Here is a 14,136-nt window from a genome sequence, read left to right on the forward strand (position 1 = left end):
CTGGTATCGTATACTTAGATATAACCACTTTGAAAATTTACGATTGTTTTGAAATCACATATATTTCAATATATTTACATGTAGTGTTTTTATTTAAAGAGGGGACTTGTCACCCGTCCTATTAGGCCATATGGGTGATCACTAGGGACCATTCCACAAAATTCCTGTTCGGTATAAAACACAGGTTCACTGGTGTCTCGACAGAGTTCCCCCCTCAAACCTTCCTGTAGCCTTCGTGAACCTAACAATATCCCTTAAGGTGAGACCCATCAGGTCTACTTCATATAATGTATCCTTAGTACATTATATGAAGTAACCTAGTATTATTTTACGTTAAATTATTTAGAACTTCATTTATCATTGGAGATCTGTTCATAAATTAAAAGTAGGTAGGTACGTCTTTTTCTGAATTATGTTTTCTGTATCCCTAACATATCTATCTAAGAAAATCATGAAAACCTGTTGAGTATTAAAATGAAATGTGCGCGAGTGATATTATAAGAGTTCCGCTTTTGTAATACGAATGTTCGGAACCCAAAAGAATATCAGACGGTCATTTAGATTGTGTTAGGAATGGGTACGACAATAGTCCTAAGGGCGGGGATCGAACCCGTAACCTCTTCCTTTAAATTACGCGTTAATATGCAATGAATTTACATTTTCATTTATATTATGTATTAGCATTAAAACATTACGTAGGATATTTAAAAATTAGCAGCAACTAACAAAACCACCCAGTCGCACTACACTAACTTGTTATCAGAGTTGGTCAACCCGTCAGCCGTCAAAAGCTAGTGCGTACATAAGCACGTGGGTATCTTTCTGAAGCCGAACGAAACTTTAAAAAGGGCACCCGCTGTTCTACTGGCCTGACGTGTCATCTCTCTTCTACTAAATCGCTATAGCCCCAATTGTCTACCAAATAGAAAAAACATGTCTTACCCAAAGGAAGGTAAGTTTTTTTACACAATCTTAAATCCGACTAAATTTAGTTGCTAATATGTAGCTTTAAAATTCACAAGCAAAGGCATACTCTTTTATTTAGACGGTTCATCGCCGGTCTTTGTGTTCGTAAATACTATAGAGGTCCAAACAAGGAATAACAATGCGGCCTTGAATTGTATTAGCTTCAAATTGATTGAACATTTTTATACGATTTTATGACGACAGAACATGTGATTCTTTATTTAGTAGGAACAATAATTTAATAATATTAACCTTGATCTTCTCTGGTAAAGTAAGATATTGACTTATTGTATTTCGGTTAGGGTAGATTCGGTCGCGATTAAATTATCACGCTATCGATAAATCGTAACTACCCTCAATTAATAATGAAAATTGTAATGCAAAAGCCGTTCTAATTTCAAATGTCACTTAGTTATTACTTTACTACTAGGTGCATTTAAATACCTTCTCATACTCACCTAGTTTATATTATCTACTGACGTCTGCAACTTCGTCCTCGTGGAATCTAAAATATAGCATGAGCGCGTTTCCATTTGTCGGCTGTTGGGTCCGGATTTATATCGGGCAGGTTCCAGTTACAGAACATTTTATATGAAGCTTTTCATCCGATTTTGTGTCCGACGGTTGTGAATAGCTAATAGCTTCACCCGATTTAGTGTTGGGACAGATGTGAATGGCTTCATAAAATTTTACATACATTCATCCGATTAACCAAACGACAAGTTGGAATACGCTCTATGTTACGCTTTGTAACATGACCTATCTGCCAATGCAAACCACGCCAAAAAAGGTTTCGCTGTTTCGAAAATTAGCCGTAACAAACAGAGTGACAGACAATATTTTGGAAAATTATTTCTATTATTTCTTTAATCACTCAATTTCTGATGATTATATTTTTTATGCACTTGAATGCCATTATTGTATTATGGTTTATTACTCTTCCAGTCGGAGGCTATAAGCTCGGGAAACTCATAATTGAGGGAAAGACAAAGCAAGTTTTCGATCTGCCCAGTGAACCAGGGCTGTGTCTCCTACTGAATAAGGACAGGATCACCGCTGGAGATGGCGTCAAAGCACACGATATGGAGGGCAAAGCTGCTATATCCAACCAAACAAATGGAAAGGTGTTCGAGATTCTGAAAGCTGCAGGTTAGTTGTTAAATACTGGTAGAAGGGCAAAAAAGGAAAGAAACATCAATGAATAACAGCTGATTGAGAAAATTAACATATCATGTGTAAAAAAAATTAAACGTGTACCTACTACTACTACTAGATACTAGACGAGTACTAGTACCTACAGTTTTTACTTCGTAAATAGTAGAAGAACTTTTTTTAACCGAGCTCGTCCGGAGAATCCAACTAATGCATTATTTCTGCAACCAAACAGAATTGCTGTGCAGTATTGCTGTTCCTTTCTGAACGAAATGTTAGCTTGTGTACAGACATGCTTACTATCTACACCTTAGGTTGATAGAAGCAAGGAACGTGTCCTACTTGCTTTGCATCTGCTTGATCATTAGGATAGCAGATACTGAGTTCATCTCAACGATATACATTTTTCCTACGTTTTTCTCTCAATAACAGCCTGGATTTGGGTAGTTTTAGTCATATTATCGACAACTTTAGGCAAAATTCATTGCGATTACGCCATCTACAAGTGGACCAACTGTCAACTATCGTGGTCGAATCAAGTCGAATGCTGTGTAATAATAAGAGCTATCACAGAATGGCATGAATCCTAAATGGAGCGATTATTATTAGAGACAACTAAAAATCCTTTATTACATTTAAAAAAATGGTAGAAGCCCATGAATGGCATGTCCTTGACCCTTCTAACTTCGAACTAACTAACTTTCATACAAAGCTGCCCTTTCCAAGTACTTCCTTTAAATATTCTTGCTCCCGAGAGTCAAATCACTGAATATATTGATTAATTATCCGCACATCCCATCGGATATTTTCTACTGTATTTTTTGGGAATAGATACATTCTCAGGGAAAAGGGCCTCGACAACGTGGTTTTGCCCACAGAGTTATCAATCCAAACGTCCAGCCCCCTTTTCGCCGTTCTGAGTGCACTAATTACCTACAGTTTAATTATATAATATTTAATAAACTATAACGTGGTCGAGATCTCGCGCAATGTTTGCGATTGTTTTGGTGACACCTGTGACCCAAAGTAGAAAATAACACACGATAACATTTCTTACGTAATCATTTTGAAACATACACAATCAGCTATTGATACCAAATCGTAATGTCAATGTCGGTCACAATTAGGTCACTAAAGATAATGACCCTAAAGATTCCAGTTGTTTTATTTGCCCTTAGTAACACAGTCTTAAATTTAACCTATAGGTACTTTAAAAGACGTCAAGTTTAAAGTCTCTTTATGATAGAGAATCGTTTGGAAAAGTATTGCTTTTGTTCAATTACGGTCACATTAGGTAACTGAGGGCTTTCACTTATTGACAGGTTTAGGATGCAGGGATTATTGTAGGATATGTCTCTAGCATGTGTCCCTAAATGTTCTGCAGGCTGATTATGTATCTCGACGTATCACTTCTAACTGTGTAACGCAAAGCTAAATGGAACACTAGAGTGTTTTTGCAATTCCGATTATGTAAGACAAAAGACAGCCACAATGCCTAGTGATATCGTTCTAGGCGCAAAATTTTATCGACATTATGCGACTAAATAAAATACACCCTTTCCTGGTACTACTTACTACGGGTGCGGCATACTTTTGCACATATACGCATTATACTTGATTTTGCTGTTTGTCTGTGGTGAAGTGAAGTGCCATAGTTTCTTTGTTGGTAAACAAAGCCGTATTAAAATATTAATAAAAAAATTGGTTTCGTTGGATCAAAGTACTTGCTACTGCTAGTTTTTTGTTTTCAATAGAAGTAATTAATTAATCATTTTATCGTATACATTTTTATTAGTGTTAATAGTTAATTTATCAAAGTAAACGGCCACTTTTACATAAAACATTATCTACACGAAAGTTATTCAAAGTTTTATCGTCTGCCTATGATTAATTTAATGGTCGTTGTGATAATATGTAAAGTATATTTTATAGTGTTTTGTATATTAAAGTTTATCGCTTGGAACTAAAGATGTCCGGGAAACTCAATGATCGCCAATTGGAACTCTAATTGGAGATTGCAGAGTGCCACCCAAACTTGGCGATGGGTTGTTTTGGAGGGCCTTTGGAAAGTCAGGCTACTAAATAAACCTTCCGTGTTCGCGTCTGCCAGTGGCGTTGTGTAAGTTATCACATATCTATATTCTATATTATTATTTTAAAGAGGATGAGAGGAAATTTTTGATATTGTAGGGGGTAATCTCTGGATCTTAGCGATAAGGCCGCCTTTTGTATGCTGATCTCTTCCTAATTTGTTTTTTATTTCACTTGTTTTTGTCTTTGTGGTGTGCAAATAAAGTATATTTATCTATTATCTTTTTATCTACTAAATCGATTTTGAAAATTCTTTCACCAACAGAAAGTCACATAACTTGTGAGTGTAATAGGCTATATTTTATCCCTATAGTCCCAAGGGAGTGGGAACTATGCAGGTGGAACCGTCAAGCATCAGATAGTAATTATATTCAATTGAAATTCATAATTTTCTATTTTAAGCTTAACATAATACTTGGTTTTGTGACTAGCATATTGCATTAAGAAGCCTATTTAAACCACAACTATACCTGCACCATGTAACCTTTAAGTTCTAAGCATTAAGTACAACACGAATAATCAAAATCAAACTTTGTCTTTTTATGCAGATGTATTAGAATTGTTTGTATTTGTAGGTTTTTGTTTTAGTTACATTAAATATAAAATCCTACCTTGATTAGTAATTTTTTTATGATGATTGAGGCTAGCCACTTAAAATAATTAATTCAAATTTCAATTACAATATATAGTTAAGTTAAATCCTACAAGTATATGTATCTCCTACAAAACTGGATAAAATATAAGGCAAATCAAAAAACAAAAGAGCTCAGTTTAATCCCATAAAAGCCCAGTTGCTGCAGAGTATAGACTAGAGGGTTTGCCAGGGATATAGGTCCATAAGCACAGCAATAGCCCAGTGGATGTAACCTCTGCCTCAGATTCCAGAGGGTGTGGGTTTGTATCCAGTCCGGGGCATGCAGCTCCAACTTTTCAGTTGTGTACATTTTAAGATATTAAATATCACATGTATCAAATGGTGAAGGAAAACATCGTGAGGAAACCTGCATACCAGATAATTCTCTTAATTCTCTGCTTATGTGAAGTCTGCTAATCCGCTTTGGGTCAGTGTGGTGGACTATTGGTCTAATCATGAATGAACGAATAGTATTACCTAATCCAGTGTATGTAATTCTTAATGATAATAATTGCTAATTCAAATAATAATTTGTACTTTATATTTTCTTTTATTATGTACATGTTCAGCTTAACAAATATTGCACATTTTGATTTGTTAAATATCATCATTTTGATTTGTTAAATATCACATATAATGAATATTGTTATCATTTACAATAATGTATTGTTTATGATAACAATATTCATTAACCTGAAACTAAAGGATCACAAACATTCTTCGTCTGAAAAGAAGCTCAACATAAATACAACAAAGTATTATTTTTGTTATCACCATCTCACAGAAATATATTGTAGAACCAAGTAATATACCTGAGGTATAAATATATCAATTAACCCCCCCCTCTAAAACTCTTAATCAAGATATAATACATAGGCCATTTCTTATCTCAATATTCCCACAGGAATAAGATCTACTTAAAGAAACCGGGGGCATATGTAGTTCATGTAATAAAAAAATATTTTCTACATTTCAGATCAACATGAAGATGTGGGCTCTAAACTTTGAGTGCCAGGGACTGACTATGGAAGTCTCCATGTCGCTGGTCACCATTGAGGTGCAAAACACCTTGAAAAAATTGGTGATTCTGAATCCTTCATCTCTATGAACGATTCATGAAGAAAGAATTAAACAAACATTTAATGAACAGATTTTTTATAAGATTATTATCAATAATGACATTGCATATGAGAGAAAATTGTCAAATATAATTTCATTTTAATTTAATATAGTTAATTATGACATCACTGTATATAAAGAATATGATTATTATCATTTGGTTAATTTCAGTATTACATAGTATTAGATAAAAATTTTATTGTAAAATTGCACATCAAAATATGTTTTTTTTATCTATTATTAGGAGGAAATATTATTTAACTATTATTATTATCCCTAATAGCCCAGTGAATGTGACTTCTGCCTACAATTCCGGAGGGTGTGGGTTCGAACCCGTTCCGGGGCACGCACCTCCAACTTTTCAGTTGTGTGCATTTTAAGAAACTAAATATCACGTGTCTCAAACAGTGAAGGAAAACATCGTGAGGAAACCTGCATACCAGAGAATTCTCTTAATTCTCTGCATATGTGATGTCTGCCAATGTAATCCAAATATGCTGGCCCATATTCGGCTCCTGTCAGAATGAGAGGGGTTAGGCATTGGCCTTCCCTTACCTTATCAGCCGATAGACGTCCACTGCTGGACATAGGCCTCTTACATGGACCTCCAAGCACAACGACCTTGAGCCGCGAACATCCAAACAACCGACCAACCACGCTTTCCAGTGCGGGGTCTCCCGAGTGCGGGTAGGCACTAACCCCTCTTACTGGGGGAGACTCGAGCTCAGCAGTGAGCCGAATATGTGTTTATAATGATGATGATGATGATTATTTAAGTAATTGTAAAAGAAAAAATTGAATACTACATTAGTTGTTTATCTATACAATTCAATAATTTTAAGAACAAAACATGTGCCTACCACATTGTAGGAAATAAATAAATAATGATTTGATTAAAAACAATGTTGTTTAATGTTAAGCAGGTAGGGCCAGGTAGTTCTATATATGTGTAACATCTATTACTTAAAAATAAAAAATATATTTACTTGTGTTGGTATTTTTTATTCAGACTTGATATATTGTTGTTGACAAATTTTGTTATAATATATATCTTTCATTCTTTAGTTTAATTTAATCAAGAAACGACCCTACTTACACATATAGGTACCCCCTCTAACAAAAATAGACTGAAGTATAGGTAAATATTTAACAAAAATGTAAATTAAAAATTAATTATAGATTAATTAAAAACATGACTACAATTTGAATTATCAACTTTAATAATTTGCTTCAAAATAAAAACACATACGCGTGGCGCAGTAAGTAGTGCTCCTGCATCCACGGTCATGGGTTCGATTCCCACACCTGGAAAATATTTGTGTGAAGAGCATGGGTTTTTTCCAGTGTGTGTGTATTTATACATTATATAAGTATTTATAGGTAGTATATAAATGTAAATGAATATTATAATATCAACTATCTTAGTACCCACAACACAAGCTACTCTGTATGCCTACTTTGGGGCTAGATAGTGCTTTGTATGGTTTAAGTATAAATAATTATACAGAAGGCTTGGTCACGAAAAAATATATCCAGTCCTTTATCTGCATAGCTTGAGGGTTCTAGCAACTTGTTATCATGGTTTTGAGTGAGGAATCCTTGGACAATACTGCCATCACAAGGATTACTGTTTTCTGTATCCAGCCCTTGATCTAACAGCCAAGTGAAAGCTTCTTTTGGTGTTGGTTGAAACATTGTTAAGCTCTTCACTTCTTCAAAATTATTAGTGATTCTCCTAGAAAAATAAATCATAATGTAGGTATACATGGTACTGCCCAACAAGTTCTTATAAAGTAGGTATATAATATACTGACCTGTGATAAGTCTCCTCCTTCGGCTGCATAGCTTGAGGGTTTAGGAAACCAGAGTTCATGGTTTTGGAGTGAGGAAACATTTTACAATATGCACCCAACTACAAGGCTCCACCGTATTTCTGACACAGCAATGTTGTGCATATCTTCATGGGATCTAGGAGCAGCTCCCAAGATGGGGGTCATCATGCAAACATTGGTCACCTGAAAGAATTGAAGTGTGTATTGCAATGTATTATGTATTTTGCCTACATAAAAGTAACAGTTATATATAATTTATAGTATATAATTTATATTTGGATCCTGTAGTTTCATTAACTGACAGTTATACCTAAGCAACAGCTTACCTAACAACCAACAGCGGTCCCTATTGGGCAGGTTTTCCTCAAGTGGTCTTATTGCACTGGTTCCATATGTACAAGTCATAAGATGCACCACCAAATTGAGCATCCACTATGTTATTATTAGATTGGCATCACATATCTGAAATATTAATTGACAATATATAAATAAGTTAATGTTTAAATAAAAGGAGGTACCATGCTTTTATTCAATTCTAATTGTTAGCCTCCTAGTAGCTCTTGGCTTGTAGGCCGAACTATTGTCACATGGGTGCAATCAATGCGCCGTAATACCCGGGCAATCCAAATTTTTTCATAAATCTGTAAGTAGATGTTAATCTAGATTAAGCACCTGGGTATATGTCTATTTACAGTAACATCCTGTGATATGAATAAGCACTCTGTGTATTATTTATCAATCTCAATCAATAATCAATCTCATTTTGCAAATAAGTTTTTATGCAAAATCAACCTATGAAAGATTCAGTGTGGTAGTGAACACAAATTAGTTGAGTCTTAGAAAAAAAAAACTAAAAATATAATGAATAGGTTATGTTAGTTTCATACTGTGCTATAAGTTAGTTTCATACTTACTTATTTATAATGATTTTGTGTTTAATGCAAAGGGAACTTAACACATTTTTTTTAAACAGCTGGGGTATTCAGGAGCGTCAGCGACTTCATGTAGGCATTTGCTAAAAGATGCCTTAGCCATCACAAAGCCATTTGTATGATCCATTGGCATAAAAGTTTAAAGCTGCCAAGACCTGTAAATAATATTCAATGGTTTAATTTAGGTTCTTAGGATGACAGTGACCGATCTTATTATTTGTTTCTTACAATCTAACACAAATACTACTGGACTGATTATAAAAAATCTTTCACCATTGGTAAGCTACAGCACAGAGTAATATAGGCTATATAAAATATAGCCCGTATTACTCTGTGCTACCCCATATTCCCACAGGAACGGGAACTACACCGGTCAAACTATGGTGTGTCTGCTAGTACTGAATAAGCCTACTCCAAATCTTAAACCAACTTATCCTATGATGGAAGCTCACCATATAAAAATACCATATTCGGCTCACTGCTGAGCTCGAGTGTCCTCTCAGAATGAGAGGGGTTAGGCCCATAGTCCACGTCACTTGCTCAACGCAGAGAATGAAGAAAATTCCTTCATTCATTCATATAACTTACTTATCTCTAATTCATTGCGAACAGCAGTTGTTCGAAGACTTTGTATTTCTTCTAAAACCTGCTGGTTTCGCGACACGAAAGTTTTGCAATGAACTCGACAAAGACATCTTTTTCGTTCCGTTTCCGCGTACAATACAAATGCTACATGCATTGTATTGTACATGGCAATGTCGGTAAACACTACAAAAATAACACAATTAATTAAATTCACTTCAACTAACTCTAAAACTGTAATTCTGCTTTATGAAATAAGTATGTAGGTACCTACTATATATTCTCAACTTTCGTCATATTTTACATGAAAAACTTTTCTAATTCTGATTTTATTGACTTACAAACTAATACCTTACTTACAAGGTATAGTACAAAATTTAAAAAAATCCTAAAAGTACTTTTATTTGTAATTATTGAATCACAGGCGTCAAGTAAACTTTATTAAAACACTGCTCGGTATTAGTTTCTATAGCGATTGACTTTGACAACTTCTGTGTAACCCAGTTGTATGATCATTATGCTTACATAATCGCTTAAACTGACTATCGATACGTAAAAACTGCGTTATAACTTGGATAAATCCCTACAAGTGACCGTGACAGAGAACGATCCAAGATGACGTCATTTCGGTGGGAGATGTGTGTTACATGATCGCAAAAACGAAAAATCGCTGTCATTTGTTGTCGTGACTGTGATTTTAAAGCGTTCACCGAGTTACATAATGACCCTGCTGATACAGGCGATAGTTGTTCACATAAGACCACGTGAGCCACCACCTTGTTCTGTTAACTTTAAAAATATTGTTTCCTAATACTTGGCTCTTAAATTACCTATTCAGAATCAGTATTAAATTCAGCAGAATACTAGGAATAAACAAGCCGACGCAGTACAATAAATAGAGGTATTTTAAGTTTTAAGCAAAGCCTCGAACGCTTTGTTTTATGAGACGTACAAATAATAGGACCATAAATAGTTCCCCTTTGTACCTAAACCCATTTCCACATTGTGTTTTAACTAACAGTCAATTTTTAGGTATCAAAACCGCATACGTAGAAGTGGCTTCACCAACGGCTTTCATATCGAAGAAATGTGAGATGGTGCCAATTGAATGGGTGACAAGAAGATTGGCCACCGGTTCATTCTTAAAACGTAATCCAGGAGTACCTGAGGGCTTTCGTTTCACCCCTCCCAAACAGGAGACCTTTTTCAAGGACGACGCTAATCACGATCCACAATGGTCGGAAGAACAAATCGTCTCTGCTAAGTTTGACGTCAATGGTTTAGTTATTGGTAAGTTTTGGTAACATTTGCATATTATAAATTCTTGAACTTTTTGTAAACTTCTTGGAAGTTGTTAGGCAACGGATACAGACTTGAATGATTTTCGACCGAATAAATATTAGTGATGATTCGAATTCTTCTGAATTTCCACATATTCCTGTATCGAGGCACTTTCTCATTCTCCATGAAAAACCTTACTTATAGAAAAATGGATAATATTGGTCATTTCCACAAAAATGGATATCTCTATTTGTAATTTCGAATCTAACTTTGAAAACGGTAAATTGAACTCAATAGTTAATCTGCTGCTGCTGGCTTAAGTTTTAAATATCACACATGTTAACAAAAGTAACTAACACCTTAATGATTATATTTCAGGTCAAGACGAAGTTGATTATATGCGCAAAGTCACGATTCTGGTATTTGAGATCTTGGAGAAAGCGTGGGCTCTCAGAAATTGCGCCCTCATAGATATGAAGATTGAGTTTGGAGTTGACGTAGATGGTATTTATTTATTGCCTTTGAATCGATAACCTTTTGTTTGCCCTATTATTATTCGGATATGGAAAAGACGTATGTTGTTTCAGGAAATATTCTTTTGGCTGACGTAATTGATTCTGATTCGTGGAGATTGTGGCCTTCTGGTGATAAGAGATTGATGGTTGACAAACAGGTAAAATATCAACAGCTAAGATCCTTCAATTATTGTTCTTGGAAGCTAAATTACCTACTTAGAACATGTTCTTGAAGTCAGATTGAAATCTATATACTGGCGTATCGTCAGTGATAATGCAAAATAATGTGGTTAAGTAAAGCTGGTAAACGAGACAATCCCAGTTTGGGCTCACTTGTCTGGAGTTTGGGCTCACTTGTCTGGATAATTACTCAGGTGCAATATGTAGCACATTTCCAACGTTGTTTCGAATAATTTTTCATTTGTTTTATTTAGGTGTACAGAAATTTGGCTAACGTCACCGCAGCTGATTTAGACACTGTGAAGCGCAACTTCGCGTGGGTGAAGGATCAGCTGGATCATCTGAAACCGACCATCCACCACAAGGTCGTCGTGTTCATGGGCTCGCCAGCTGATGAGGAACATTGTCAGAAAATAGCTAAAGGTGACCATGGGGACATTTAAATAGTCATTAACCCATCACGTTGAGTGAATTATAAATGTGAATGTCAGTTTATTTCATTGTCTAAGCATACCTTTCAACTAAAAAAAAATTCCTTGTCTTGTAGGTTACAAAAAACCTTTCTCATTTTAAATGAAAGATTTCCGGATCCATATTTGAATTGGGCTAAACGAAAGGTATGGACCTAAAAAATCATATTTCCGAAAAAAGTCCTCATTAATATACAGATGATTCTCGTATTTAAATACGTTGTTCTCAATTTGTGTTTCTCAGTTCCTCCAAAGATACAAGCTAATATACACATTAGATAATACCCGTATTTCTATGTCAACAGCTGCCCGTGTATTCGGATTGGATGTGGATCTGCGTATAACCTCAGCACATAAAGCAACACAAGAAACCCTCCGAATCATGCAGGAATACGAAGATACTCATGGAGCTCTCGTCTTCATTGCTGTAGCGGGCCGATCGAACGGTTTGGGACCGGTTTTGTCTGGAAACACTTCGTACCCTGTTATCAACTGTCCGCCTCCTTCGGATAAACTGGTCCAGGTCAGTTAGTAATATTTTTGAATACCACGGTCTTGAGTCGCCTAAATCCAGCTCCTCGCAATCTGTTAGATGTCATCGGTCTAGTGTGGATCGACCAACAGTGCTCTTTTCGGTGCGCGGCCACCATTCACCTTGGGACTTCTTAGCACATTGGGACCCTCGGGTCGGGAAGTCCATCGGGTATTCACTTTGTTTATAACCTATTTTTATAATTAAATATCACGTGTCTCAAACGGTGAAGGATAACATCGCGAGGAAACCTGCATACCTGATAATTTTCTTAATACTCTGCGTGTAATAAGTCTGCCAATCCTCATTGGGTTAGCGTAGTGGACTATTGCTATTGGCCTAACCCCTCTCATTCTGAGAGGAGATTCGAGCTCCGCAGTGAGCCGAATATGGATTTATCATCTTAATTAAACACTTTATTTTATTTATTAAGTTATGGATCAGAAATCCAATTAGGATAATATGCTAAGAGTTGACAAAAAGATGCCTAGGTACCTACTTAGTAAAATGAAATCTATATATAATTTGTGCTTTCAGGACATTTGGTCATCACTATCAGTGCCGTCAGGTTTGGGTTGCGCAACAGTCGTATACCCAGACAGTGCAGCTATCATGGCAGCTCAAATCATTGGGCTACAAGACTATCTCGTGTGGGCCCGCCTCAGAGTCAAACAGCTGGACATGGCTACATCCCTGAGGACCGCCGACAAGAAACTCAGAAACCCCAAAGTTTAATTTTACATTTATCTGTCTACTTGTCTAGATATATTTTTAAAAGCGGTCTCATCAGAACTGTACAGTATTTGGATGAGCAGCAAATTGAGACTGGCATTCTTGTTTTTATTTGTTAATTTTTCACTTTTATTGAACTTGGTTCATTATTTTTGTAATTTTACACTTTATGGACACATTCCATCTAAGACCACAATAAAAGTTTTTAATTTTAGATGATTTTTCTTTTATACCTACCAATCTACCATTACAAAGACACCTTTCTTTGTTTGTAGCTTTTTTTTTCTCTTTGATTCTGCGATCAGTCGTTAGACTTTAAACAGGTGAGTTGTTTGTAGCTAAATAAATATTTTTTTTTCTTTACAAGTTAGCCTTTGACTACAATCTCATCTGATGATGCAATCTAAGATGGAGGCAGATTAACTTGTTAGGAGGATGATAAGAATCAACACCCATCTCAGTTTCTACACATCGTACCGGAACGCTAAATCACTGGGTGGTACGTCGTTGTCGGTAGGGTTGTAACTAGCGACTGCGTAAGCCTCCTATCAGCCAGACCAGAATTAAGAAAACCTCAATCGGCCTAGCCAGGAGAATCGAACCCAGGACCTCCGTGATGTAAATCCACCACGTATATCACTACGCCACGGAGGCCGTCAAACATACCTAAGACATAGTCATTTTTAGAGACGTGATAGCCTTGTGACCTCTGGTTCTGATTCGGAGGGCGTAGGTTCAAATCTGGTCCGGGCATGCACTTCCAAACTTTTCAGCTATGTGCATTTTAAGAAATTAAAGATTACGTGTCCCAAACAGTAAACGAAAAACGTAAGGAAACCTGCATACCTGAGAATTTTCTTAACTCTCTACGTGTGTGGCATTGCGCCAGCGTGGTGGACTAAGTCCTAAACCCCTCTGATTCTGAGAGGAGACTCTTGCTCAACAGTGAGCCAAATATGGGTGGTTAATGATGATGATGACTAATTTTAGTTTCATTCTAGCCGTAAATGATGTGATTTTATGTTTGGTTGGTTTAAATATTTTTAACTCTAAAAGATATTAAGAGACTAGATCCTACGGCCGTGTGATAAATAACATCGTTTTTGACATCACAGACG

The 14,136-nt window shown here is 35.9% G+C and overlaps 1 protein-coding gene and 2 long non-coding RNA genes across 15 annotated transcripts; 2 read left to right on the plus strand and 1 right to left on the minus strand.

Moving 5' to 3' along the window:
* The first annotated feature begins 764 nt into the window (after nt 1-764).
* On the plus strand, nt 765-13,232 carry LOC112055181 (bifunctional phosphoribosylaminoimidazole carboxylase/phosphoribosylaminoimidazole succinocarboxamide synthetase). Its single transcript, XM_024095192.2, has 8 exons — nt 765-952; nt 1,912-2,115; nt 10,341-10,598; nt 10,968-11,093; nt 11,177-11,262; nt 11,539-11,707; nt 12,060-12,277; nt 12,824-13,232. Exons 1-8 carry the CDS (start codon nt 934-936, stop codon nt 13,019-13,021), a joined length of 1,278 nt encoding a protein of 425 aa, XP_023950960.2. The 5' UTR covers nt 765-933; the 3' UTR covers nt 13,022-13,232.
* LOC128199922 (uncharacterized) lies at nt 2,122-6,865 on the plus strand. The gene is made up of 2 exons (XR_008252465.1): nt 2,122-4,237; nt 5,820-6,865. It is a non-coding gene; the product is annotated as an uncharacterized LOC128199922 (long non-coding RNA).
* On the minus strand, nt 6,944-10,038 carry LOC112045769 (uncharacterized). 13 transcript variants are annotated; one of them, XR_008252456.1, is made up of 6 exons: nt 9,834-10,038; nt 9,315-9,494; nt 8,709-8,881; nt 8,121-8,256; nt 7,777-7,977; nt 6,944-7,697 (listed from the first exon to the last, which is right to left on the minus strand). It is a non-coding gene; the product is annotated as an uncharacterized LOC112045769 (long non-coding RNA). The 13 variants fall into 13 exon arrangements; XR_008252457.1 differs by lacking the exon at nt 9,834-10,038 and adding an exon at nt 9,707-9,721 and having other exon boundaries at nt 9,315-9,375; XR_008252455.1 differs by lacking the exon at nt 9,834-10,038 and adding an exon at nt 9,707-9,721.
* Nucleotides 13,233-14,136: the final 904 nt, after the last annotated feature.

The sequence above is a fragment of the Bicyclus anynana genome, chromosome 4, assembly GCF_947172395.1.
Source record: "Bicyclus anynana chromosome 4, ilBicAnyn1.1, whole genome shotgun sequence".
Classification (NCBI taxonomy): Eukaryota; Metazoa; Arthropoda; class Insecta; order Lepidoptera; family Nymphalidae; genus Bicyclus; species Bicyclus anynana.

What these genes read in the sequence shown, in the direction of transcription:
- LOC112055181 (XM_024095192.2), top strand. An exon ending in CGTCAATGGTTTAGTTATTG is followed by an intron (nt 10,599 to 10,967) that starts GTAAGTTTTGGT and finishes ATTATATTTCAG; the next exon opens with GTCAAGACGAAGTTGATTAT. An exon ending in GATTGATGGTTGACAAACAG is followed by an intron (nt 11,263 to 11,538) that starts GTAAAATATCAA and finishes TGTTTTATTTAG; the next exon opens with GTGTACAGAAATTTGGCTAA.